General features: G+C 38.9%; 1 protein-coding gene across 1 annotated transcript; it reads right to left on the reverse strand.

Moving 5' to 3' along the window:
- On the reverse strand, nt 1-27,090 carry LOC110452890 (phosphatidylinositol 4-phosphate 5-kinase-like protein 1). The gene is made up of 10 exons (XM_021501625.1): nt 26,912-27,090; nt 23,151-23,350; nt 21,608-21,673; nt 19,101-19,258; nt 14,721-14,789; nt 13,850-13,940; nt 13,534-13,629; nt 11,290-11,362; nt 10,791-10,947; nt 1-1,167 (listed from the first exon to the last, which is right to left on the reverse strand). Exons 1-10 carry the CDS (start codon nt 26,955-26,957, stop codon nt 672-674), a joined length of 1,452 nt encoding a protein of 483 aa, XP_021357300.1. The 5' UTR covers nt 26,958-27,090; the 3' UTR covers nt 1-671.
- Between the last annotated feature and the right edge of the window lie 46 nt (nt 27,091-27,136).

Genomic DNA, 27,136 nt, shown 5'->3' on the forward strand with positions numbered 1-27,136 from the left:
CAACATCAAGATATGTTTTAAAAAAATACAATAATAATATGATATATAGTAAAATAAAATTGCAAACACATTTTATGTCATGCTGAATATTATTGTAGACATTGCTTTGTTCTGTAAACTTGTTCACTGCCGACGATTATGAGTTGTGTGTCTGTGTTAGCTAAAACAGGGACAAAGCTGCACTGACTTATCGTTGATATACAAAGGTCATGATCAAGGTCAAATGATGAACCACAGACCAAAAAAAACTCCCTTATTGCCAACTTAATATAATATAGTTATGAAAAAAATGATTTTTGAAAAGAAACAAACCTGCTAGACTCAAAGGTGACTTTGGCCCTTATACTCAAAAGGTCAAGGTCACACTAAAAGGTCATGTGATAACACAACTTTTATTCACAGATACAATATAGATATCTACTTCCTGAATAATGTTAAGTTAGTACATGTATTGTGTACTAGGTTATCAAAAACAATAATTTGTTTTAAATCTGTTAAAATATATAAAGACTAGAGTCTGGATTCCTGTCTAAGAAAATACACATAAACTATATGTGTATAAATGATAAAAAAATGTACTAAAAAGTTCAATGCATAAAAAATCTGAGAAATACTTTATACATAAAGTCAAAATGGATTTCATCTCATAACAGAACTTTGGATAACCAGAATCATTTTGTTCTGTCGGAGATAAATTTCACAAATCTATCTGCGTAGACATCTGGAGGAACCGTAGAGTGATCAGTAGTTAGATTTTTCACTGTTTTCAGTACTCCAGCCACTCGCTGCCAACACTGGTACTGTGTGAAAAAGTCGATAATTCCCAAGTAATATCTATAATCCTCGCCATCAATTACGTGTAGCGGGTTCGGACAGTTGGGTAAAAGCCGTAGATTAGACGGTAGGCACTTTTCTGACTCCTTTGATTGCTGTAGGAGATTTTTAAGGCTGCATGTTCCATCGTTGATTCCAGTCTGTTTGATTGTATTGTCATTCTCTGATGACAATTTTGTCTCTGTAAACTTCCCTGGTGTGTTTGTTGAAGGAGCCTGTGTCTCTGAAATTATTGACTTCATTTCTATCTCCCAGGAGGCAGCTCCCACTTGTTTTACAGTACAAACATCGTTCATCGGACTCACAGAATTCCGAGATGCGTGTGGCATGGACCTGTCAATCAAGTAAAGTTTTCATTATTATATTTTGTACATGATATCATGATATCCTATTGCGCTTACCAGTACTACTACATAAGTAGCATATAATGTTTAAAATAATGAATTGTGTGTTTCTGGGGGTTTTTTGACAGCCAAAACTAAAGATTTTATTATCTTTTAACTTATTTATTTAATGTGAAAAGTAATTAAAAATAATCCTTATGATTGTTATAATGACATCATAATCATTGTAATGAAAAATCAAATGGATTAACGCAACTTCACTTTTAATCACTTTTGACAATAATTTCTATTTTTCCAGTACATGTGAAAAAATCCTCAAGATCCTTAATTTAATTATCAACGTTTTACTTTATACACGAACAATGTACATATTACATGTGTCGCAATGTTTCTAAACCGACCAGTCCCTTTGTCAAGCTATGACTGAGTGAGCCATTTGTATTGTTTACTTGTACAATGATGTGGTGATATTGTATATTTTTTATGTCACTCAACCTGGGACGTTTCCTATCGATAGAGAGCGTATACTAGAAAGAAAACAAAAGGTCGTCGTGGAGAAAAGTTGGAATGGAACCACGTAATAAGTGGCATACCACAAGGATCAGGACCACCTCTATTTGTAATTTATATAAATGACATGCATGATGTAACAAGTCCCAGAACGAATACATTCCTTTCTGCGGATGATACAAAAGCTTTTAGGGCAATTAATGATGAACAAGATTGTAAGATTTTACAACAGGATATACTTTCTATCCAAAAGTGGTCGAGGCTTGGCATCTTCGTTTTCATCCAGACAAACGTAAAGTGATGTGCGTGTGACACTCCAAAATATTAATCAAAGGAAGTACACACTTCAGGAAAATGCAGAAGCTTTGGAACTTTGATAAACATATATCTGAAAAAGTAAATAAAGCTAATTCCGTTATGGGAGTTCTACGAAGAACAACGGAATATATGAACTTAGAGAGTATAAGTCCTTTAGGCCAGGTACCTGCTTCGTTGCTCGACATGGAACATTTTCTATTGTTTCAATGTGTTTTTCGAGATGAGGAAAAATTTAAACTTGAACGTGTTTTGTAAATTTTAAAGTCGTGTCCACATGTAGATGAACTTTCCCTAATATTAAATATGACTGATACTTCATGGTCATATTTTCAGGACAATATTTTGTAAACTATATCATGTCCCCACATGATCTTCTATATGCTAGTGTTGGTAGTTTTAGTTTTCTAGAACTGTTGATTTATGGAACAATCTACTATCAAATGTTGTGAATTCAAGCACAGTGAAACAATTTGAATATATATTAGATGAACAGTTGTTTCAAAGAAAAAATGGAAATCAAAATGTCTCAACTTTTGAAAAATGTTTTTATTTACTTGTTTTTTATTTCAGAGCTGACTGTCAAAGGATTGTAAAATCCTAATTTTGTCAGAATAAATCTATGTATCTATATATACACACTGTTTGGATAAGTTACTGGTAGGGTGTAGATAGCCCCCTCTCTGGTTATGTCATTATCGGGTCATACAGAAAGGAATACCTGTATCACATGACACACAGCCAGATCTTACACTGCTAACGTACCAATTTTAACCAGGTAGACACTTAATATCAGGATCTTCTCAAACCTATTGACATTCAAAATTCTATATCTAGGTTAGTAAGTCATCTGTTTGGGTTGGTTTGATTTATTTGTGTCTTACATCCGATAAACAAACAGCTGTGGTAATTTAAGGACATTCCAGGTTTTGGTGACGAAGGACAACTGGAGTACCTGAGCTTAAAAAACCCACTGACCTGTCGACAGTACCTAACGGCTGCCCTAGGAAGGCCTCAAACATGAGAGCCATTGAAGGAGGGCTACTGATCATAGACGGTCAGACGCCTTAATCACTCGGCCACCATGGCCCCTATGAGGTCATTCAAAATGACCAATACACAGCAATATATGTAAAAATAAACATAAATACAAAATGTATATTATAAAGGTGTATTATGTTAACATGTTTACCTATATATCATGCATGTGGGAACAGAGGTATTCATTTTAGTTTTCTACTTAAGTCATCTTCCTCAAAGATTTTTTCTCTAAATTGTGCAGTTCAAACTTAAATCTGAGCCGACAACAATTTTCGTGATCAAGTTTGAGATACATGTATGATTTAGCTGTGAATGAGTAACTGACAGTTTAGTGTCTACAACAGTACAGCAGGCCAGGAGGTGTAATACCACGGGGTATATATTGGGTTACAGATACTGGAGTAAAGTACATTATGTTGGCAAAGTTGAAGCCTCGGATTCAAAATTTTGACAGTTATTGACGTGCAGTATATTGAATTTAATATTATGTTCATTAGAGGGTGATCGTTCCCTAGGAATTTTACCTCCAGGGACTGCAACGGGCAGTGTTGGAGCAAATACAGTGACAGTGAATATTCCTTGGGGTAACCTTAACACTATGATCACCCTTTAATGAAAATTTTCCTGATTTCAATATACTAAGTGTCAAAATTAAACATGTTCTTCCATCATTTTGACTAAATTTAGTTCTACGGCAGCAAATCTTCCAGCCATGTTCTGTTGTATGCTCAGTGTTAATATAACATAGTCAATGTGACACTGGTCTTTGGAACTTTTTTGGAAAATACTAAGTTACTAATAGCAATAGACAACAGCAGACCCATTAGGCCTGTATCTCTCACCACATACTTAGAGCTGATTAAACACAGCTACTATTATTATGCCTTAAAATATTTTTCAAATATTTCTAAAATAGTGAAATGTAGTCAGAGTTTACTCTGACCCTTGCACCAGACTTAGACATTTTGACAGATATGAGTTTGCTGCATAGCCAGAGTTTCCTCTGGCCTAGACCCCAGACTTAGCCATTTGTGTTGAGCTGTCAAAATGCCCAATTAAGTCTGATGTCAGGGCCTGAGGAAACTGAGGGCTAAGTGAAATGTTGCCAATGACATGTTGAACCCCTCTTTAAAAGATAACAGCTGGTGGCACCATACTGCTGGGTGTGCTTGGACATGGAGACAAGCGCCGGGCTACCTTATATTACATGATATCATATATCAGGTCTGAATGTATACCCTGTATACCCGACACCACAGAGATCACAACAAAGGGCCCGACACCAGACACCATTAGACTGATTAACGTCTCAATGGACGAATATTTAAATTGATAATTAAACATTTTATTTAAAATCATATCTGTCAAAATATCTAAACCACCTGTGTCATTTCTTGCCTTGGAACAGTCCTTTATTAAACCAGTAATCCATTTGCTCATTTCAATTTGTTCCAGAAGGGTGGTACAAATCTGTGATATTTAGACTTGTCAACCATTGTGTTGGAGGTACACGAGTAAAAACTGAACATATGGTGTTTATAGTTCATTCTTATGAATTATGATTTTGCAATTCGTCAGGTGAAATTTGATACCTTACACAGTAACAGGAACCCTGGAAGAATGACAGTGGCACTCCAGTTACCATAGAGCAGATGGTCACAAAGGAGGATTACTAAATATATACAGCAATCTTAGAGTCTGAGGAAAGAAGTGAGGAAAAAACTATGTTTTAAGATTGTCCATGTTAAGGGCCAAAAACCTTTGGTTATGCTGATGTATGTGTTCTTTACTGCTGAAGATTTGAATTCCTGCTTTCTGCAAATTGACGATGAGTATTTCTGAATTGATAAGGACTCTGTCATTCCACCAAGTAATGTGGATATAGCATGTGGATATATCAGATTCATCAAAGTAAACCGCTACATAATTCTTAACAAGTGATCACTTTTTGTCTTCTACAAACTTTTTTTAGACAGTATTAGATAAAAACCATGGCTAATTTCAACTACTTGCTTCATATAAACAAGCCCTTGAGAGGAAAAGGTGTTTCAAAATGTCCACGTCATATTCCGATGGAAGTGGTTTTCACATGTCACGATTGTGAAGGGGAACTTATCTGTACAAAATGTGCTAAGTCACTGCATAAATCTCACAGATTTGAGCACATGACCAAATATTTATCAGCCAAAAGAGAAAATATCCAACTTTACGCCAACAATCTGGAGTCTAGACAAATGCCTCAACTACAACGGGAGATGGACTCGATACAGGTGCAGCTCAAGGAAAATACCCAGCATTTTGACAGCGTTATTGCATCAGTGAAGCTTCGAAGCAAAGAATTCCGTGCAGAGATTATCAAGGTGACACGTAAGTTCACCATGACTTGCAAAAAACTTGAAAAAGAAAATGCAGAACTTCTCAACAAGTACAAAAATGAACTCTATTCAAATTATGTGAAACTGAGTTCAAAGTTACAGGAATGTAAACGTTCAATCAAGTCCATGAACAGTGCCCTAGTGTTTGACCTTGAAAGAGAGTTGAAGTACCGTAAACTGGAAATCGTGCTGCCCAAACCACCAGAGCTGAGTACAGCAGCATTTCAGCCACGTCTATTTCCACTGGATAAAATGGAGAAGATGGTAGGATCACTGACACTGGTGGACCCAGCTGGAGTCACAGAAGCCAAGATTCTGGTGGCCGAGCCAGAAACAGCCCCACAGTATCAGGTCTACGACAAAACAATGGAGGCCAAATTTGAAATTTTTAGCAACATCACGTCACTGGCCATCTCCTCATACAACAAGGCATGGGTTTCCTACGACACAAGCACAGAGGTGATCGGGATTGACATGCGGGGAAAAGTAAAGCAGATGATCGAACAGGACCTGATGATAGACGATATCAGTCTGGCCCCAATCACCGGTAATCTGTGGATGTGCTGCGAGTCAGATCTCAGTATACGTGAGGTTGTCAAGGGAAAGACACCAACTCTTGGAGGACGTATAAGGTTCCACACCAAGGACCGACCATGGTGTCTTTGTGTAACCCATGAGAATGGGGTTGCCGTGGGAACCAAGGGGGAGATAACTCTGTACACACCAGACGGAACAATTATTCGCAAATCAGGTTTTGATTCTGAAGGCAGGAATGTAGTGGTTGAACCAAATCACATTAAAACTTGTCCGTTAACAGGTGACCTTGCCATATGTGACCTTGACGACATTTCATGTGGTGGCAATGACAGCCCATTTGTTACGGTCTTGAACAAACAACTACAATCAAAGTTTCGCTATGAACGTGACACACCACTCGGAGGAGAAAATCAGGTTGTGACACCAACTGCAAGATTTGTCACCTCAACTGCCACATTACAATCTGCTTTCATGCCGCTCGACGTTTGTTATGACTACCGTGGCCACCTGCTGATCGCAGACTATGACAATCGGTCCATTCTTCTTGTGAGTGGAAGTACGGGACAATTTCTGACTAAACTCCACTTAGATGACCTTCGACCTGGTGCTCTTGCTTTACAAGCAGATGGCAAACTTTGGATAGGTTTTCCAGAAGAGAAAATCATCAAGGTCATCAAGTACAAACTGGCTATCAACAATCAAGTATGACCTCCATGAGGCTTCTTTACGTAAACTCAGACTCTAGCGTCTCTACCTGATATCAGACTCTAGCGTCTCTACCTGATATCAGACTCTAGTGTCTCTACCTTATATAAGACACTAGTGTCTCTACCTCATAACAGACTCTAGTGTCTCTACCTGATTTCAGACTCTAGTGTCTCTACCTGATATCAGACTCTAGTGTCTCTACCTTATATAAGACACTAGTGTCTCTACCTCATAACAGACTCTAGTGTCTCTACCTTAAATAAGACATTAGTGTCTCTACCTCATAACAGACTCTAGTGGCTCTACCTCATAACAGACTCTAGTGTCTCTACCCCATAACAGACTCTAATGTCTCTACCTGATTTCAGACTCTAGTGTCTCTACCTGATATCAGTCTCTAGTGTCTCTACCTGATTTCAGTCTCTAGTGTCTCTACCTCATAACAGACTCTAGTGTCTCTACCTGATTTCAGACTCTAGTGTCCCTACCTGATATCAGACTCTAGTGTCTCTACCTGATAACAGACTCTAGTGTCTCTATCAAGACTATAATGACAGTTAAAAGCTGTGCTATGCTGGGTAAATGATCACAAACAAGCTGATTTTAATGAATTTCTAACTTGCTTTTTGTCTTATTTCGCTCCAAAATCATATATTATATGTAGGAGGGAGTGCATGGTACATTTTGGGGAAAGGAGTGACGAATAGGTGACATGAAACATTAGGGACAAGGAAAGTAAATGAGTGGGGCTTGGGTTGAGGTGTTTGTGACTTATTATGGATGGGCTTTTATCGATAGAGTGTAGGCTGCAGTCTGGGAGTGTGGATATGGAGTTAGAAGTGCGTGGGTTTTTGCGATGTGGATTTGGATTTACAGTTGAAAAAGGTTTGTAGGTATAGATTTGTGATGGGGGTGGATGTGGAGTCATATTGTTGTAGTTAAGAACTGAGATTTGGAATATGGAAGTTGGATAGGCTTTTGGGTGTGGATTAAGTAATGGATACAGTTACAGGAGAGAGTACAGAGTGTGTCAGTGAAGTGTGGGTTATGGAGAGGGGAGTGAGTGGAAATTTGAGGGAGAGGGTGGAGATTTGAGGGAGTGTGGTGGAGATTTGAGGGAGTGTTGTGGAGATCTGAAGGAGTGTGGTGGAGATCTGAAGGAGTGTGGTGGAGATTTGAGGGAGTGTGGTAGAGATTTGAGGGAGTGTGGTGGAGATTTGAGGGAGTGTGGTGGAGATTTGAGGGAGTGTGGTGGAGATTTGAGGAAGTGTGGTGGAGATTTGAGGGAGTGTGGCGGAGATTTGAGGGAGGGAAATTTGAGGGAGTGTGGTGGAGATCTGAGGGAGTGTGGTGGAGATTTGAGGGGGTCTTGTGGACATTTGAGGTAATGTGGCGGAGATTTGAGGGAGGGAAATTTGAGGGAGTGTGGTGGAGATCTGAGGGAGTGTGGTGGAGATTTGAGGGGGTCTTGTGGACATTTGAGGTAATGTGGCGGAGATTTGAGGGAGGGAAATTTGAGGGAGTGTGGTGGAGATCTGAGGGAGTGTGGTGGAGATTTGAGGGGGTCTTGTGGACATTTGAGGTAATGTGGCGGAGATTTGAGGGAGGGAGATTTGAAGGAGTGTGGCAGAGATTTGAGGGAGTGTGGTAGAGATCTGAGGGAGGGAGATTTGAGGGAGTGTGGCAGAGATTTGAGGGAGTGTGGTAGAGATCTGAAGGAGTGTGGTGGAGATCTGAAGGAGTGTGGTGGAGATTTGAGGGAGTGTGGTGGAGGTTTGAGGGAGTGTTGTGGAGGTTTGATGGAATGTGGTGGAGGTTTGAGGGAGTGAGATTTGAGGGAGTGTGTTGGAGGCTTGAGGAAGTGTGGTGGAGATTTGAAGGAGTGTGGTGGAGGTTTGAGGGAGTGTGGTGGAGATTTGAGGGAGGGAAATTTGAGGGAGTGTGGTGGAGATCTGGGGGGGTGCGGTGGCGATTTGAGGGGGTCTTGTGGACATTTGAGGTAATGTGGCGGAGATTTGAGGGAGGGAGTTTTGAAGGAGTGTGGCAGAGATTTGAGGGAGTGTGGTAGAGATCTGAGGGAAGGAGATTTGAGGGAGTGTGGCAGAGATTTGAGGGAGTGTGGTGGAGATTTGAGGGAGTGTGGTGGAGGTTTGAGAGAGAGTGGTGGAAAATTGAGGGAGTGTGGTGGTGATTTGAGGGAATGTGGTGTAGATTTTTAGGGACTGAAATTTGAGGGAGTGTGGTGGAGATTTGAGGGAGTGACATTTGAAGGAGTGTGGTGAAGTTTGAGGGAGTGTGGTGGAGATTTGAGGGTGTGTGGTAGAGATTTGAGGGAGTGTGGTATAGATTTGAGGGAGAGTGGTGGAGATTTGCGGGAGAGTGGTGGAGGTTTGAGGGAGTGTGGTGGAGGTTTGATGGAGTGTGGTGGAGGTTTGAGGGAGTGTGGTGGAGGTTTGAGGGAGTGTGTTGGAGGTTTGAGGGAATGTGGTGGAGATTTGAGGGAGAGGGGTGGAGATTTGAGGGAGTGTGATGGAGGTTTGAGGAAGTGTGGTGGAGGTTTGATGGAGAGTGGTGGAGGTTTAAGGGAGTGAGATTTGAGGGAGTGTGATGGAGGTTTGAGGGAGTGTGGTGGAGGTTTGAGGGAGTGTGGTTGAGATTTGAGGGAGTGTTGTGGAGATTTGAGGGAGTGTGGTGGAGGTTTGAGGGAGAGTGGTGGAGATTTGAGGGAGTGTATTGGAGATTTGAGGGAGTGTTGTGGAGATTTGAGGGAGTGTGGTGGAGATTTGAGGGAGTGTTGTTGGGTAGTTCATTCTGATGTAGAGTCTGGGTGGAAATCTGGATGTGCGAGTAATGTGCAGGAGGGTTAGGTGGTTAGAGATTATACCTGTTTTTCTTATGTATATCCTAATCAATATTCTTGTGACACCTTTGTTTTATCATCCTTTATATAGCTGTCATGACATGTTTCAAGTAAATTAAAATTTTGAATAACAGAAAAGTGTTGCATCATTTTTATGCTATTATTTATCATAAAGATCAGTGTAAACAAGGTATTAGGTCCAAGGCTTTTGGCAGTAAAAGTACCAAACTCCTATATTTCAGGAACACATACCATATACCATCCCACAGCTAGGGTGACAGTACCAAAAAGGGATCACCAATCCAGGGGTTGAATGCTATTCATTTATGGCTGTACCAAAAGAAGAATATCAATGGGTGTTCTTACCAATGAAATCTTTAGAACACTCTGACGTCACTAATTTGCATTTCCGGTTTTTACAAATGTCAGTACCCAAAACAGATCACTGCTAGAATTTTGCAACATTTTTCACTTCAAATGGACATTTCTTTGTTTTAACATTTTATTTTTACCATTAAAATGTATATGAATACAAGTATTCTGAAGCAATATGCATAGTCCTTTCATGCGTCATTTTTTTTACAACGTAAACGAAAAATTAGATTTGAGTTTGAAATACATCTTCTACTATTTGAATGTAACAATTATTCATGTCTAGACAAAAATGATGCATGGCAATGTATTCTAAAGTGAAATCATTCAACTTGATTTAAAAGTATTTTAGCAAAATGTGATCGGAATCGGGTACTGATCCAATTTTCATCCTGCTTCCTTCAACATTTCAAAGGGCAAATATTACAGGATACAAACATGTTCATGTTTCTAACTTCTAAAACTTCCTTGAATTCTGCGATTCACTGAAATAGCTTCACATAGCAAGTAAGTCAACACTAGAGGCCGAATATAATTACTCTTGTCATTATTGATCTTTTGTTTCTGGGAAATTCCAATACCAAATTCCAGTAATGATTTAAGTCATGTATATAGCAGGAGCGTTATGTACATTGGGGTGGTAAGGTGGCACAGTGGATAGCGCGCTTGCCTTTCACCAAGGTGGCCGGGGTTTGATTCTCCGATCGGACGTGAAAAGGTATGGGGTCACCTACCCAACCACGTGGGTTTTCTCGGGGTACTCCTGTATCCTCCCACATTACCCCGCGCCCTAAAATCCAGGCCAACAAGAGTGATTAATATAAGTTGAAATAACTTGTTTCATAATAGTTGTAAAAGAAATAAAGTTTATGTTAAGAGCAAATAAATATGTACCTTTGGACTCTTTGTACAACACTTTGTAGAGAGCTTTTGCCTTCTAGTTTTAAACACTTCTGTCGACCAATCAAAAGGCTGTAGTCTTGAACTCCAAGGTCACGGAAAAAGTCCACGTCTACTTTCAACTGTTTGACAAACCAGGCTTTTTGCACACCTACAAAGACAAATGGTCATTTGTATCACATTGTGATAGATATTAACACCATAAGGAGACCATGATCGTACATGAATTTCCATTTCATATGATAATGATGAAATAAGTAAAGGATTTTTTCATTAAGTGTACCACTGATGAATTAAATTGAAAAATGTATTAGGATATCGACATACTGTATACCAAATTTCTGTTTTGTCTCAGTTTAACATTTAACATTGGGCCCCCCATGAATATTATAAGTAAGTATGTGAGGGATCACCCTGGTTATCATAAGTAATCTGAAATTTGGTTATAGCAAAATATCTGTCCAAAATCTACATTAACGACGGAGTCCCTTACCTAGACGTATTGTTTCATGTTCAAAGTTCTGGTCTTTCAGAATTGTGAGGATGTCTTCATCAGAAGTATTTGGCTGTAAAAATAAACATAACATCATATCACTATCAGAGTCATATCAGTCTTAACTAATAAAATCATTCAAAGACTACATTCAAGTAGAAGTGAATGATCATCAAGTAATCCAAGTTTTTGGGCCCTAGGTTTACCTCTGTTTTCCTTAGCGGCAGATATGGTATGCTCATACATACCACATGTCAAATAAAAATATTTTAAAATACTATATTTACCAATCATTCTGAACATCTCTGTAGTTGCCATGTAGCCTATTCTTATAGTAAGCTTTACAAGAAATAGAACATTTGTTACTATGAGTTCTATCTGAGGGATCACTCTATTAATGAACCTTGATAGCTCTATCTGAGGGATTGCTGTGGTAATGAGGCTTGAAAGCTCTATCTGAGGGAATGCTGTGGTAATGAGCCTTGCAAGCTCTATCTGAGTGAGTGATCTGGTTATGGGCCTTGCAAGCTCTATCTGAGGGATTGTTCTGGTAATGAACCTTGAAAGCTCTATCTGAGGGATTGCTGTGGTAGTGAGGCTTGAAAGCTCTATCTGAGGGATTGTTCTGGGAATGAACCTTGAAAGCTCTATCTGAGGGATTGCTGTGGTAATGAGGCTTGAAAGCTCTATCTGAGGGATTGCTGTGGTAATGAGCCTTGCAAGCTCTATCTGAGTGATTGATCTGGTTATGGCCTTGCAAGCTCTATCCGAGGGATTGTTCTGGTAATGAGCCTTGCAAGCTCTATCTGAGGGATTGTTCTGGTAATGAGGCTTGAAAGGTCTATCTGAGGGATTGTTCTGGTAATGAGGCTTGAAAGCTCTATCTGAGGGATTGCTCTGGTAATGAGGCTTGAAAGCTCTATCTGATTGAACATTCTGGTAATGAGCCTTGAAAGCTCTATCTGAGTGATTGCTCTATTAATGAACATTGCAAGCTCTATCTGAGGGATTGCTTTGGCAATGAGCCTTGAAAGCTCTATCTGAGGGATTGCTCTGGTAATGAGGCTTGAAAGCTTTATCTGAGGGATCACTGTGGTAATGAGCCTTGCAAACTCTATCTAAGGGATTGCTCTGGTAATGAGGCTTGAAAGCTTTATCTGAGGGATTTCTCTGGTAATGAGGCTTGAAGAGTGACTGGTAGCAATGAGTTTCAATGAGCTTTATTCATTTTCCTTTCTCATCAAAAAAATAAAAATGAAAGGAATGCACAAAATAATGTTTTGATGAGATATGCAATAAAGTTTTTAGTTTTAGTCATATCTCCCTTGTTGTTTTTTACATGTATACAATTTATACTTGTAAAAATAAGAGATTCCATAGGGATCTTGGCGCCCACCATTGTACCATCTTCATTAGTTCTTTGTCAGTTCGATCTTTTCTGTTCGTTTCTCTTATCTGTTTGACCGAGTCATGTATACAGTAAATGCACCTTGAGGTAACTTTTGATCTAAACTTCATTCTTCTGTATATAAAAGACAACCTTTCATATGAGTTTGCAGTTTCACATATTTACTAGTACAGTACTTAATGTGAAAAAAATAGAAGTGATCATTGCAATATAAGAATGATCTGTAGCCATCTTGTTTTTATGATCACTCCTAAAATAAACATGCACAACAAATGACCAAGGGGAACCTACATAACAAATTCTAGAAAGATCAATCCAGTACTTTCTGGGAAACAGCGCTACTCATTATTCAAGATGGCTGGCTGTCGGCCATCTTGGTTTTTCGATCAGTATCAAAAAACGATATGCATAACTACGGACCATGGGGAACCTTCATGTAAAATTTGAGAAAGATACCTCCAGTACATTCTGAAAAACAGTGCTAACAAACTTTAACTCTTAAATTCAAGATGGCTGCCTGACGTCTATCTTGGTTTTGTGATCAGTCCCAAAAAAATATATGTATAACTAGGGATAATGATGAACCTTTAAGTGAAACCTAAGAAAGATCCCTCCGGTGCTTTCTGAGAAATAGTGCTAACAAGAATTGTTTAAGGACGGACGAAATGACAGATGGAAGACGGACCACAGACGCAGAGTGATTTGAATAGCCTACCATCTGATGATGGTGGGCTAATAAAACGAGGGATACATGTATATGATTTAAACTAAAATTTTTGTTACATAATATTATCACAACTGGATGTTGAAATGTTTTCCACACTCGTATAACTAACCTTCTGATAACGTCCTCCCAAGCAGCCCTTAACATCGAACCTTGTGTCGATGTTACTTGGAGGAAAAAAGATGCTCTGCATCGACAGGAAATATATCTACAATATAATGTTAAATAGTGCAGACTAAGTCTCGCAGAGGTTAACATAGGTATCAGACAGTAATTGTACTCACAGACACTTTAATTTAGTAATCAAATTAGCAAGACATAGCTTAAATTATTGTTAACGTAATGTAAATGAAGGTACACTCATCATGTCTTTGACATTAACTACCAGGCCAGTAAAATACACATCACACAGTAGCAGTGGCAGTTACCTTGGGTTCTCCTTCTATCTGTATTGAGTACAACCCGAGGAACTTCACAATGAGTGAGTGAGGATATATCTGAAAATGCTCAAGGTATTCTCTGAAAAAAACCCATTTTAAATTGAATTATGCATTTCAAAGGAATAAAAAATTGAATTGGAAAGATAACGCTTTATAACAAACATTTTGAATGTATGCTAAATTACAATTTTATTAATTTCATATACAGGCTCTTGAAGTAATGACCCTTCTAAATAATGTCTATATCTCCAGTAGTGATTCAAGCAGTCAGTAGACTTGCTCAAGGGCAAATATTTTCCATCAGCAGGAATTTTTTTTATAAAAAAGAAATATTTTCTCTATGGAGAAACAAATTTCTATAAAGGAGACAAATTTTCATAAGATGGACATTTTTGTATTTACTAAGGAAAACTTTCATCTACGTGGGATATGTATTTTCTATATTAAAAGGGTTTAGTGTTTTCTGTAGACATATTTTCTATTAGCCAAATTCCTCTGGCCCTGAATGCCAGACTTTGGGATTTTGACAGATCGATGTCTGGTGTGTGTAAAATGTCAAAGTCTGGTGTCATGGCCAAAGGAAACTCGGCAAACTAATAACAAAGGCTAATGATTCAAACATCATAAAATAACAACTTTAATAAATGGAAATCAAAATGTTATGAGTTTTTGCTTTAATTGCATTTACTTTCTAGGAATAATAATAGTAATATAAACAGAAGGAAAAGTCAAACACAACACTGAACAGAATGTTTCATTCATTCACCCCTGAAATTTCATAATGAACTATTCCAACCCTTTAAATTGGAAGAGATCAAATGTGTTTTCAGGGGTGAACAAGTTTACAATGCAGACTTACCCTAGGAATGACAGGAAGAACTGCACACTATAAACCTTGTCTGTTTTCAGGATATACTGCTGATCATTACTGTAGAGAAATATACCAAAGATAAAGACTCGTAAAAATTCTAATTCATCACATAATACAATTAATTTTAATCTATTCATTAGAATTCTAATTCATGATTTACAGAACATGTATATTTGATGTTCAGCATAAGCTATTGGTAGCATGATCCACAGAACATGTATATTTGATGATCAGCATAAGCTATTGGTAGCATGATTCTTGAATTTGCAATTGATGCATAACAGAAATTTATAGGAAAAAAACATGACATGGAATCATAAATGTAGGAAATCTACAGTATCTGGTTATTCAATCAAATCAACTCTGGTGTCCTGATTCAAAGGCAAATTAATTCTGAGAAAGATATTTTAGTTGAGGGATAAAATAAGACAAACATCATTTTTAGTAACAATGCCGTATTGCATCTTTATGGTTTTTTTATTAACAAAACCGTATAGCACCTATATTTTGCTAGGTTATTTTTTTACTATATTCAAAATGGAAGTACCACTATCTTGTCTCCCTTTTGATAGGGAGCTGGTTAACCCTTTTAAAAGGGAGTCGGTTAACCCTTTTAAAAGGGAGCTGGTTAACCCTTTTGATAGGGAGTAGGTTAACCCTTTTGATAGGGAGCTGGTTAACCCTTTTGATAGGGAGTTGGTAAACCCTTTTGATAGGGAGCTGGTTAACCCTTTTGATAGGGAGTCGGTTAACCCTTTTGATAGGGAGCTGGTTATCCCTTTTGATAGGGAGTGGGTTAACCTTTTTGATAGGGAGCTGGTTAACCCTTTTGATAGGGAGTTGGTTAACCACTATGATAGGGAGTTAGTTAACCCTTTTGATAGGGAGTTGGTTTACCTTTTGATAGGGAGCTGGTTAACCCTTATGATAGGGAGTTGTTAACCCTTTAGATAGGGAGCTGGTTAACCCTTTTGATAGGGAGTTAGTTAACCCTTTTGATAGGGAGTTGGTTTACCTTTTGATAGGGAGCTGGTTAACCCTTATGATAGGGAGTTGTTAACCCTTTAGATAGGGAGCTGGTTAACCCTTTTGATAGGGAGTTGTTAACCCTTTAATAGGGAGTTGGTTAACCCTTTTGATAGGGAGTCGGTTAACCCTTTTGATAGGGAGCTGGATAACCCTTTTGATAGGGAGTTGGTTAACCCTTTTGATAGGGAGTCAGTTAACCCTTTTGATAGGGAGTTGTTAACCCTTTTAATAGGGAGTTGGTTAACCCTTTTGATAGGGAGTTGGGTTTACTCTTTTCATAGGGAGTCAGTTAACCCTTTTGATAGGGAGTTGTTAACCCTTTTAATAGGGAGTTGGTTAACCCTTTTGATAGGGAGTTGGTTAACTCTTTCATAGGGAGTCGGTTAACACTTTTGATAGGGAGCTGATTAACCCTTTTGATAGGGAGCTGGTTAACCCTTTTAAAAGGGAGTCGGTTAACCCTTTAAAAGGGAGCTGGTTAACCCTTTTGATAGGGAGTCGGTTAACACTTTTGATAGGGAGCTGGTTAACCCTTTTCATAGGGAGCTGGTTAACCCTTTTGATAGGGAGTTAGTTAACCCTTTTGATAGGGAGTTGGTTTACCTTTTGATAGGGAGCTGGTTAACCCTTATGATAGGGAGTTGTTAACCCTTTAGATAGGGAGCTGGTTAACCCTTTTGATAGGGAGCTGGTTTACCTTTTGATAGGGAGCTGGTTAACCCTTATGATAGGGAGTTGTTAACCCTTTTGCTAGGGAGCTGGTTAACCCTTTTGATAGGGAGTTGGTTAACGACTATGATAGGGAGTTAGTTAACCCTTTTGATAGGGAGTCGGTTAACCCTTTTGATAGGGAGTCGGTTAACACTTTTGATAGGGAGCTGGTTAACCCTTTTGATAGGGAATTGTTAACCCTTTTAATAGGGAGCTGGTTAACCCTTTTGCCTATTGTAAACCCTTTTGATAGGGAGTCGGTTAACCCTTTTGATAGGGAGTTGGTTAACCCTGTTGATAGGGAGCTGGTTAACCATTTTGATAGGGAGTCGGTTAACCCTTTTGATAGGGAGCTGGATAACCCTTTTGATAGGGAGTTGGTTAACCCTTTTGATAGGGATTTGGTTAACCCTTATGATAGGGAGTTAGTTAACCCTTTTGATAGGGAGTTGGTTAATCCTTTTGATAAGGAGCTGGTTAACCCTTTTGATAGGGAGTTGGTTCACACTTTTGATAGGGAGTTGGTTAACCCTTTTGATAGGGAGTCAGTTAACCCTTTTGATAGGGAGTTGTTAACCCTTTTGATAGGGAGTTGGTTTACCCTTTTCATAGGGAGTCGGTTAACCCTTTTGATAGGGAGTTGGTTAATCCTTTTGATAAGGAGCTGGTTAACCCTTTTGATAGGGAGTTGGTTCACACTTTTGATAGGGAGTTGGTTAACCCTTTTGATAGGGAGTTGGTTTACTCTTTTGATAGGGAGTCAGTTAACCCTTTTGATAGGGAGTTGTTAACCCTTTTGATAGGGAGTTGGTTTACCCTTTTCATAGGGAGTCGGTTAACCCTTTTGATAGGGAGTTAGTTAACCCTTTTGATAGGGAGTTGGTTTTCCTTTTGATAGGGAGCTGGTTAACCCTTATGATAGGGAGTTGTTAACCCTTTTGATAGGGAGTTGGTTTACCCTTTTCATAGGGAGTCGGTTAACCCTTTTGATAGGGAGTTAGTTAACCCTTTTGATAGGGAGTTGGTTTACCTTTTGATAGGGAGCTGGTTAACCCTTATGATAGGGAGTTGTTAACCCTTTAGATAGGGAGCTGGTTAACCCTTTTGATAGGGAGCTGGTTTACCTTTTGATAGGGAGCTGGTTAACCCTTATGATAGGGAGTTGTTAACCCTTTAGATAGGGAGCTGGTTAACCCTTTTGATAGGGAGTTGTTAACCCTTTTAATAGGGAGTTGGTTAACCCTTTTGATAGGGAGTCGGTTAACCTTTTTGATAGGGAGCTGGTTAACCCTTTTGATAGGGATTTGGTTAACCCTTATGATAGGGAGTTAGTTAACCCTTTTGATAGGGAGTTGGTTTTCCTTTTGATAGGGAGCTGGTTAACCCTTATGATAGGGAGTTGTTAACCCTTTAGATAGGGAGCTGGTTAACCCTTTTGATAGGGAGTCGGTTAACACTTTTGATAGGGAGTTGGTTAATCCTTTTGATAAGGAGCTGGTTAACCCTTTTGATAGGGAGTTGGTTTACTCTTTTGATAGGGAGTCAGTTAACCCTTTTGATAGGGAGTTGTTAACCCTTTAATAGGGAGTTGGTTAACCCTTTTGATAGGGAGTTGGTTAACTCTTTTCATAGGGAGTCGGTTAACACTTTTGATAGGGAGCTGGTTAACCCTTTTCATAGGGAGCTGGTTAACCCTTTTGATAGGGAGTTGTTAACCCTTTTGATAGGGAGTTGGTTTACCCTTTTCATAGGGAGTCGGTTAACCCTTTTGATAGGGAGTCGGTTAACACTTTTGATAGGGAGCTGATTAACCCTTTTGATAGGGAGCTGGTTAACCCTTTTGATAGGGAATTGTTAACCCTTTTAATAGGGAGCTGGTTAACCCTTTTGCCTATTGTAAACCCTTTTGATAGGGAGTCGGTTAACCTTTTTGATAGGGAGCTGAATAACCCTTTTGATAGGGAGCTGGTTAATCCTTTTGATAGGGAGTTGGGTAACCCTTTTGATAGGGAGTTGTTAACCCTTTTAATAGGGAGCTGGTTAACCCTTTTGATAGTGAGCTGGTTAACCCTTTTGATAGGGAATTGGTTTACCCTTTTGATAGGGAGTTGGTTAACCCTTTTGATAGGGAGCTGGTTAATCCTTTTGATAGGGAGTTGGGTAACCCTTTTGATAGGGAGTCAGTAAACCCTTTTGATAGGGAGCTGGTTAACCCTTTTAATAGGGAGTTGTTAACCCTTTTGTTAGGGAGTTGGTAAACCTTTTGATAGGGAGTCAGTTAACCCTTTTGATAGGGAGTTGTTAACCCTTTTAATAGGGAGTTGGTTAACCCTTTTGATAGGGAGCTGGTTAACCCTTTTGATAGGGAATTGTTAACCCTTTTAATAGGGAGCTGGTTAACCCTTTTGCCTATTGTACTGTGTTGGATGGTATTATGAATGAAACTTAAATGTTGTCGAATAACAAAATAACTAGGAAGTTTCCTGCCAAGAATTTATCTGATATTATTGATTTTAACTCATTCACCCCTGAAAACATGTTTGAACTCTTCCAATCATGGGTTGAAATAGTTCATTGTAAGAGTTCATAGGTGAATGAGTTTAAGTTTTGAGAAAAATATAAGCTTACCTAAGAAAAAAGTCTTGACCACTTTTAGAATTGCTAATAAATTCCAAATAAGGAAGTGACGGTGGAGCTACAGCGGCGAGATAATCAGCCTCTGTAACACTGACAGCTCTTCGTATGGAGGCAAATACTGAGCTGGCATAACTACAGAAGGTAAAGGTCTGCAACACAGAAAAACATCTACAGACATATGTATCTAGGTCATCTACTTGTAAGATAATTTGCATATATCATACTTGCCAACATTTTGAAATTTCCATGGGGGAGATCATGTGTGCTCATAATGTACACTCAAGGGAAAAAATGAAACTTCTAAATGGCATCTTTAGAGCTTTTCTTTTAGATGAAATCATCATATCTCAGAAAATAGGAGTAGTTTAGAAAATTCACAGGTTGAAAATAGGGAGTCTTCTTCCAAATCAGGAGAGTTGGCAAGTATGATATATTCATTACACTGTCATCTACAGCTCATAATGCAGAGTAAACTAACAGCCAAGAAGTGTAGTAGAATGTTGACATTCATCTTAAGGTTTCAGGAGGATACCTAGTGGTATATTTACAGAGGCCGTCTTAATGTAAAGCAATACAGAAGCCTTCTTAATGTAAAGCAATACAGAAGCCTTCTTAATGTAAAGCAATACAGAAGCCTTCTTAGTGTAAAGCAATACAGAAGCCCTCTTAATGTAAAGCAATACAGAAGCCTTCTTAATGTAAAGCAAAGCAGATAACAAAAGGAGAAAAGTGACTACAAAATCCAGGTTTCTGTAACTACATTGATACTGATGCTGAATAGTTTCAGCTATACAGTGTACTGCTTAATCTCTGCTCCATATCTACTTCCTTGGTTACCATTGATGTCATCATAGATATTGCATATTGTTTCTTGTCAGATGACTTTCATTGATACCCCACTCTCACCATGTAGCATACACCAAATAGCTGTGCTGTGACGACGGCCTGCCTGGTAGTGTAGCATGCCAACACTAGTCAGAACAAGTACAATACAGGTATGGAAACCTGGATCAGGAGTTGATTTTCTTTTATTTATTTAAAATTACAACTCAGATTTAATCATTATTTTATAATCAACAGCAAACTGGTATGAACAATTTCAGTGAATTTCTGATTATTTTCTTTCCTGGGGCCTCCCAACTTCACAAGTATATTATGTCTGTGAAAAAATGCTGTAAGTGTAGTGAATTTCTATTCATAATTTGATGTTTCAAAAAAACATTTGTTCCCTTAACCTTTGATACCTAGTCTCGGCAGTATTCTTATGTAGTCCTTGTGTTACAGTCAACAACTTTCCTAAATATATAAAGAGTTACACTATATTCCATCTATAACTTGAAGACGAGTTTAAGTTTAAATGAGTTGAACCAGTCACACTGGAGATTCCACCGAGCATACCTACCCCAACTGGGGTGTATCAATATTCTAGTAAAGATGCCAATATATACAGACAAGTTAATCTAGCTCTGAGATATTGCCTATGTCCGCGCAATCATTGCTTGTGATCATGTATGCTTGTACATTGTACTAGTAAATACAGGGGATATACACAAAGCAGTATTAATGTAACAGTAAATGCAAAATAACTATGTATGAACAATAAAACACCTAATACTAATCTAACTGAGCGATGCTACTACTGATCGCTCAGAGTGTGCATATATATACACACGAGGCCGATCGCTCGCTGATCTCTCACTGCCGCGCCACAGCAACACACACATAGGTCTTGACCACTTGTACTGGTGATAGCTGGGATAGCTCAGTACGACCGATGTCTCGCTACAATGATAGCTCGGTACCACTACCTGTACACCTATACTGTAAAATCTGTAGAACTCCTCTTGCTAACCTTGAGTTATCCTGACCACTCGGTGATCCCTATAACTCCCTATAGGAATCTAACAAGCTTTCACAGAGCCGTCTTGATTTATCAATGTAGCGGACCCGAGGCAACACGATAGCTCGCCCTTGTTAGGTATGGTACTTTCGATTGAGCGATTGAGCGATTGTAACGGGTAACAGTCTTATTCAGAGATACCCCATCATTGAAAGCTCGCTCTCTAGTATACTTACAAGTAACAAATAGGAATGGTCTGCTCCCCTGTGGCTTTTGACATAGAATGGGGATGCACGATGCCGCCATGGCCGTGGCCGAGGCCGAGTGGCTGTGCACGCTGGCCGAGGGACCCTGCAAGTGCGTTTTGACGGGCTTATATACCCATATGCCCGCCCCTACCTGTCAATCACCCAGAGATTGCCTGTATCACATCACCTATGTGTTTTGACTGGGGCTAGTTCAAGGCCAGCTCTATTCAAGCGCGTAAATAACATCGAGAATGCACAGGAACATGGCAGTTTACAAATAAAAACAACTAGCTCGACAGGTATTCATCACATTTACACACATGCACACAGACATATAGAAATATTGTCATACTCACTGGCATGGGTAAACAAATCCTTAGGTCATCTTGAATACTCATTAAAATATTTACCTTTCCCTTCTTGGTTTGAAAGGATTCCTCCACTTGGTGAGTGTAGTCATCTGGAGTTAATCTATCCTGTGTAACGCGAGAGTACAATGTTAGATTTCATCATCATCATTGATCATTGTTACCAGTATATTTATGCAGGGTTTTACATGAAGCTGAATCCTGCTTCAAATACCCCCATTTTCCATTACAGGACCCATGACCGGTAAATGACAACTTAAAAACGTCTAGTCTCCAAATGTTAATGATGTATATGACTTAAAGCAATAAATAATAAAAACGTTCATTTATGAGGACCCCAAGTATTTATCTAGGACCCCAATGTTCAATCAAGGGGGTCCCAAGGACACTCAGTCAAAATGGGATGTAAAACCATGTTAAAATATTTGATGCAATGAGGAAATAGGTGAGGAAATACCAAGAGGATTCCAGTGGAGGATGGAGGTGAACAGGCCCTAGTATGGAGGTCAAAATGAATTAACTTGACAGCATGTGGTAAGATAGGGCCAAGTTGGTAAATATATAGCTATAATGTAAATATATAGCAATGTTGTAAATATTAAGCAATGTTGTAAATATATATAGCTATATGTCAAGGGAATGGTCACGTTGGACGAATCTAAGGAACCCAAGGGAGGGTAGATTAGCGGACAGTTAAAGAGATGGTAGGGAAAGTGGGGTTGGGAGAAAGGAGGTCAATGAGAGGGCAGGGTAGGGTGCAGTGGGAGGTGGAGTAGGGTTGAGGAAAGGGGCAGGAGGTCTGTTATTAAGAGAGAAGGGTAGGATTAAGAGAGGGGAGGAGGACAATAAAGGTAGGAGAATTTGGGGTGAAAGAAATCAATAAGTTGGCAGGAGGGTAAAGGAGTAGCAGGATTTGGGAGGAAGGAGGTCTGCGAAAGTGAAGGTTAGGATTAACTATAGGAGGGGTAGGGAAGGAAAGAGCAGGAGGCAGTTTAAAGAAAGGTTGTGATAATGGATCAAAGCCTATATGGGAGGTACCTTAGGGGATTAAGGGACAGGAAATTGTCAGGGAAGGGATTGAAAAAGGAGGCAATTCTGAGAGAGGATCATAAAGAGCTTCAATGCAGGAGGAACTTGGAAAAAACAAAATTGGACACTTTATGGGATACTGGACAGAATAAATAAATGGGGTTAGAAGGTTGTTAGATGTCAGCTATGCATGATTGTTGTCAAAGTCAAAGACAGAGAGAGCCCAGAAGGTGAGCCTGAAGGAATTCAGATTGGATAGAAAAAGGATTTTCTCTGAAAGATCAAAGAGAATGGAGAGTATGTAGTTTGTTAATCCGAATTATTCTGACGTTTTATCGACTTTTTTTATATCGGTCTGGCGTCGATTAAAGACTAGTAGTTTGTGATCAATAACAGTGTAGGAGCACTAATTATTATTAATAGTCATTCTCCATGGCAGCCATACCATTTGAGTGTGTGGGGCCATTGCATGAAACCAAAATCACCTGACAAAAAGATAATTAATTTGGACCTTACATAAAAAAGTGAATGCAATCTATAAAAGTGAACTCATTACCTTTGGTCGTAGTTCTGGATGTTTAAGTAGAAGGTTACGAATGCCCTCTCGGATACAGTTGAGCATTTTGTATCTGTGGTGGTCGATGTCAACTTCCACGACTCCACGACGCTGGAGCCGCTTACGGAGACGGACCCACAGATTACTCTTCCCTCGCGCAGGTCCTTCCTCAGTAGCATTGTTGTCGGACATGATCTTGCCTGTTTTTAATGAGAAAACACATCTTATAGAATAGTATACTAATACAGATGGTGGTATATGTGTCGTAGTGTAGTGTTTAAGTACTGGAGATAAACCTGGAAATATGTATTCAGTCATCAAAGCTATACTACCTCTTTGGTGTAAATGTTTGTGTGTGAAAATATCTCGACCAAAAACCATTAGATATAACATTACCCTCACTCACCTATCCTCTTCATGCCGGTCGGCATTTAAGGCCCAGATACATTTTTTCCATTTGACACGGTCTTTAGCTGGTGTCCTTGCTGTAGCCCAGCTGTTCCATCCAAGTGTTGTTCTTTCTGTCTCAACAGTCCGTCTCCAGGTGGTTTTGGGACGTCCTACCTTCTCTGTTCCCTCTGGTTTCCATGTCAGTGCCACTGAACATATGCTGTTGGTGTCCATTCTTAGTACATGGCCAATCCATCTCCAACAACGTTCCATAATATCATCACTAAGTTTCTTTGTTCCAGCTCTGATGTGAAGGTTTTCATTTGATATGGTGTTGGGCCATCTTATTTTCAAAATTTGTCTCAGACATCTAGTTTGGAAGGTGTTCATTTTTTTTTTTTAATCTTCTGTTGTTTTCCAGGTTTCACATCCATACAGTAGAACTGATATAACCAGGCTGTTAAACAGCCTGACCTTTGTTATGAATGACAGTATTGATGATCGCCATATTTTTCTTAACCTGCTGAATTGACCTTTCGCTTTCTTGAACCTGTTGTCTATACCATTGTCACAGCCACCTTTTGTTGTTACTATTCCTCCTAGGTAAGTAAAGGTATCAACATCTTCTAGGTCTTTTTCATTCAACTTCACTGGGTTGTTATTAGTGGTGTTCATCCGCATTACTTTAGTCTTGGAAGTATTTACCTTCAATCCTATCTTGCTGGCATTTTCTTGAAGTTTGTTTGTTTTCAGCTGTATATGTTGGAATTTGGAAGATAGTAGTGCAAGATCATCTGCAAAATCAAGTCTTCTAATTTGGTGGTAAATTTCCATCTTATTCCTGTTTCATGTTCTTTTGTTGTTTGCTTCATGACATAGTCAATGGCTAACAGAAATAAGAAGCCAGACATCGTGCAGCCTTGCTTTACTCCTGTTTTAACTTTTAACCAATCAGATTGTATCCCTTCGTCTATGACTGAACATTCGAATGTGTCATAACAGAGTTTTGTTACTGTGATGAGTTTGTCTGGGATGTGATATGCTTTCATGATGGACCATAAGCTTTCCCTGTGGATGGAATCAAACGCCTTCTTGAAGTCTACAAAATGTATGTTTAAAGGAGCATTCCATTCAGAACATTGTTCAATTAGATATAACATTACAATTGTGTAACAGGAGAAGAGAAATGCACAGACGGACCAGAATTCGAACCTTGGATCCTCCAAACTCTAGACAGACGCTCTAACCGATTGAGTTACCTGGATGCCGGCAATTAACCCAGTTACAACACATTTGCATTACGAGGAAAACCTCATGGACACAGTAAAAAATACTCCAACAACATTGTCAATTAAATGTTAGAAAACATTACTTTTACAAAAAGAATAATTGATATCTGGAATAGTCTCCCACAAGATGTTATTTCATCTCATAAAGAATTTGACTTATACTTTAAGGAGTAACTAACATTTTAATGATAATGATACGTTTATTACTTAGTTCTTTTCATATAATGTTAAGAGATTCCCATGTGATTGATTCAGAACTTCCTAGAGTGATTCCTTTTGAAGACACAGTTTCCTCAGGTAGATTTTCCAGACCTCGATCACTCGGTTACTAAAGACATTCTTGCTAGTGTTAATAATAATAATAATAATTGGAGGTTCTTATATACCGCTTTATCACAACCTAGTTCGTAGGTCGTCTCAAAGCGGTTCACAAATTATTATCCGTGGTTATAGGGCCTTTGCAACTAGCCAGTACATTTCTCAACTCCCTGGGGAGCATACAGCCGGTGCTGCCATTTCTGCGCTAACAGCTAGCATTCAACAATTCTAGCACTGCCTAACCACGTACTCATTTACAGCTGAGTAGACTGGAACAAGCGGAGTAAAGAATCTTGCACATTGCCGTGCCGTGGCGCGAACCCGCAACCCTTCAGTCACGAGCCCGGCGTCCTACCACTTGACCACCGTGCCTCCTAAACACATATGCTGTTAAGCCTGAAAGGTTTCTTGAATATTTTTTAGAGTGACCTCTAGTGATACTGAGTGGTGTAGGCTGAAACATTAGTCTGTAGTCTAACTGGTCGATCCCGTTCAATATTTTGTACAGCTCAACCACATCTGCCCTCTCACGCCTGTATTCCAGAGATGGTAGACCTAATGTTCTTAGGCGTTCATGGTAGGGCATAGCCTGTATTTCTGTTACCCTTTTAGTGGCTACTTGTTGGACATTTTCGATAGCTATTTTGTCCTTGTTTGGAGACGGTGACCACACTTGCGTAGTGTATACCAGATGTGGACGGATTAGGCACTTAAGTACAAGGTTGTAAAAAGAGCTATATCCATAAAAATGAAAGTTCTAAACAGAATACCTGACATTTGGTAAGCTTCCGACACTGCTGTTTTGACTTGGGTTGAGTTCTTTAGGGTGTTGTCAAAGTGAACTCTAAGGTCCTTTGCTGTGGCCACTTTCTCTATTTCAGTTGTTTGTCCATCTTGTGAAAATAGTATTTTGATGAGTTGGGGTTATTACCAATCACCATATGTTCGCACCTCTTGGGTGTTTAGCTGTGATATCTAATAAGGTAACAAATCCTAGTGACACTACACTGTGAGCTAACAAATAAACAAAATTAATTATGTCCAGTAATAGGCCTGCAAACATCATGAAGTTAAAAGTTACAATTAGTTGCCGATATAAAAACAAATATACCGCGTATAATGGCAAAGAAAAAAACACCACACATGCGATAATATAAATAATATTTAGTGGTTTTATCAGATGTGAGGAGTTACATGAGCGAAGCCTAGCAATTGTATTGATTAATTATCGAATATGATACACACATATCCTATCCTGTGCTATCTGAACCGTCACTGGATTTTTTTTTTTTTCATTTTTTATTATTTTTCTTCCATTTTTAAAGGATCCCATTGGAAATAAGTCACTTTGTGGCTTTATGGGTAATCCTAGGTAAATGGCAATCACCACCACTCCTATTATGCGATCTATTTTTTAGTTATAAATACCTTCATTTACTAAAATAGTCTGTCTCATTTTGTCTCATTTTATAGTAATATCTGCCTTTTTTTTTTTACAGTGTATGAGACTTTTTTAGATTTTTGTACTCTGATATATGTCAATGATTGAATTAAAAAACCTTTTATTAGGTCAGATCTATTATTATTCTCAGTCTTAATACAAAATCCTCTTTTTTATTTACAAGTTGCAATGTGATTTTAATTATATATGTTATTGTAAATTGTGATATTTTGTAATAACATGCCTATTTTACCTGAATAAATATTATTATTATTATTGTTAGAAACTAGAAAGGAGTAAATGCCGAAAGGCAGAAAACCAACCATATGCAAACGAGCCCACTCTACCACGCTTTCTCACGTGTGTCATCCGATTTTTCAAGAGGGTAATATTCTTCCGTCTGCCTCAATGGTGAATACATGTTTATGTTGTGTTCATAGTCAGGAAGTTGTCGTTTGATCAGCGGGCATCAATTCGCCAGTTTGTATAAAAACAACATGGATACATGTAAACAGGAAGTATTCGTAACAAAGGGACGTCACTCTAAA

The sequence above is a fragment of the Mizuhopecten yessoensis genome, unplaced genomic scaffold (genome assembly GCF_002113885.1).
Source record: "Mizuhopecten yessoensis strain PY_sf001 unplaced genomic scaffold, ASM211388v2 scaffold6967, whole genome shotgun sequence".
Classification (NCBI taxonomy): Eukaryota; Metazoa; Mollusca; class Bivalvia; order Pectinida; family Pectinidae; genus Mizuhopecten; species Mizuhopecten yessoensis.

What these genes read in the sequence shown, in the direction of transcription:
- LOC110452890 (XM_021501625.1), bottom strand. Translation starts at nt 26,957, where the DNA reads ATGACACACGTGAGAAAGCGTGGTAGAGTGGGCTCGTTTGCATATG. An exon ending in ATCCAGAACTACGACCAAAG is followed by an intron (nt 21,674 to 23,150) that starts GTAATGAGTTCA and finishes CGCGTTACACAG; the next exon opens with GATAGATTAACTCCAGATGA. An exon ending in GTTGTACAAAGAGTCCAAAG is followed by an intron (nt 1,168 to 10,790) that starts GTACATATTTAT and finishes CTTGATTGACAG; the next exon opens with GTCCATGCCACACGCATCTC.